The 1,413-nt window shown below is 57.7% G+C and overlaps 1 protein-coding gene across 1 annotated transcript in view; it reads left to right on the top strand.

Annotated features, from left to right (window-relative positions):
* FOSL2 (FOS-like antigen 2) overlaps nucleotides 1–1,413 on the top strand; it is a 16,838-nt gene that overhangs the window by 14,173 nt on the left and 1,252 nt on the right. The window contains exon 5 of the mRNA XM_005874952.2: nucleotides 1,268–1,411. Within this exon, the coding sequence (XP_005875014.1) occupies nucleotides 1,268–1,411 (144 nt within the window). The remainder of the gene's footprint in view (nucleotides 1–1,267; nucleotides 1,412–1,413) is intronic.

Genomic DNA, 1,413 nt, shown 5'->3' with positions numbered 1-1,413 from the left:
CACCCCCCGCCCAGCCACCCAGGCCCCTGAGCCACATCCTCCACAGGAAACCTCTCAGAAGCTCATGACGTTTGTCAGACCCTTGAGACAGATGGAAACTTTTTTCACTCCGGAATATACCCTACTCCATTCGGTGACGCTCTGGCCCCGTTCGCCTTATGCTTGAACGGGAACCCGTGCGAGGGGAAAAGTAGGAGGAGGCTGGTGACACACACCTTCTCGGCTGCCATGACTACCCCTCGCGTGCATGTGTGTGTGTGTGTGTGTGCGTGCATGTGCTGCTGCTCTGGCTTTGTGTGGAAGGAGGGGCTGAGGTCCCTGCCGTCCTCAGGTGCCCGCCTGGCTGCCAGGCTCCTCATCCGCTAACAGGGGGGCTGACCTGAATGCCCGGAAGGGTTCTCTGCGTCCTGAAACACACGCTTCTGAAATCAGAGCGGAAAGGGGAGGAGGGGCTGTGATGACCCGACCACAAGCCAGGCCGTGTCCTAGGCTCCAGTGCGCAGACAGTCTCCACCAGGGGTCCTCAAACTTTTTAAACAGGGGGCCAGTTCACTGTCCCTCAGACCGTTGGAGGCCCGGACTATAGTTAAAAAAAAAAAACTATGAACAAATTCCTATGCACACTGCACATATCTTATTTTGAAGTAAAAAAACAAAACGGGAACAAATACAATATTTGTATTTGCATGTGGCCCGCAGGCCGTAGTTTGAGGACCCCTGGTCTCCACTGTCATCCTGCTTGGAGTTTAGTGCATCCCTCCTAGCCTCCCCCCCCGCCTCCCCTGCAGGCTGTGGGCTCTGGAGGCAGATACATTGGGGTCAAGTCTGGGCTACCTACCTGTTGGCTCTGTGACTTCGGGCAAATGACTACACCTCTCTGAACCCGTCTCCTTACCTGCAGAATGGGTCGGTGATAATACCTGCTTCAAAAACCTGCTAGAGGATGAGATGAGAAAAGGCCTATGAAATGCTTCCCTCGGTGCCTGGCACCACGTAAGCGCTCAGTCGTGGCCGCGCCAGGTGTCGTTTCACCTTTCCTGCAGGCCCGCTGCCTCCTCCTCGATCTGGCGCTTTGGAAATAGAGGGAACCTTGAGCCCCCAGTGACTCGGCAGCAGTGGGGTCTGTGGCCGGTGTGCGCTGGCTGCTTCCACAGTTGGTCCTCTGAGGACATGGCTGGGTTCGCTTTGGTGCCTGGATCTGAACTGCCTGCTCCAAGCAGGTCCCTGGCAGGTCGCGGTCCCTTACGTGCCTCTCTTTCCCCCGCAGGAGACGGAGGAGCTGGAGGAGGAGAAGTCGGGCCTGCAGAAAGAGATCGCTGAGCTGCAGAAGGAGAAGGAGAAGCTGGAGTTCATGCTGGTGGCCCACGGGCCCGTGTGCAAGATCAGCCCAGAGGAGCGCCGGTCGCCCCCGGC

The sequence above is a fragment of the Myotis brandtii genome, unplaced genomic scaffold (assembly GCF_000412655.1).
Source record: "Myotis brandtii unplaced genomic scaffold, ASM41265v1 scaffold454, whole genome shotgun sequence".
NCBI lineage: Eukaryota > Metazoa > Chordata > Mammalia > Chiroptera > Vespertilionidae > Myotis > Myotis brandtii.
This window is presented reverse-complemented; position numbering and strand designations above follow the sequence as displayed.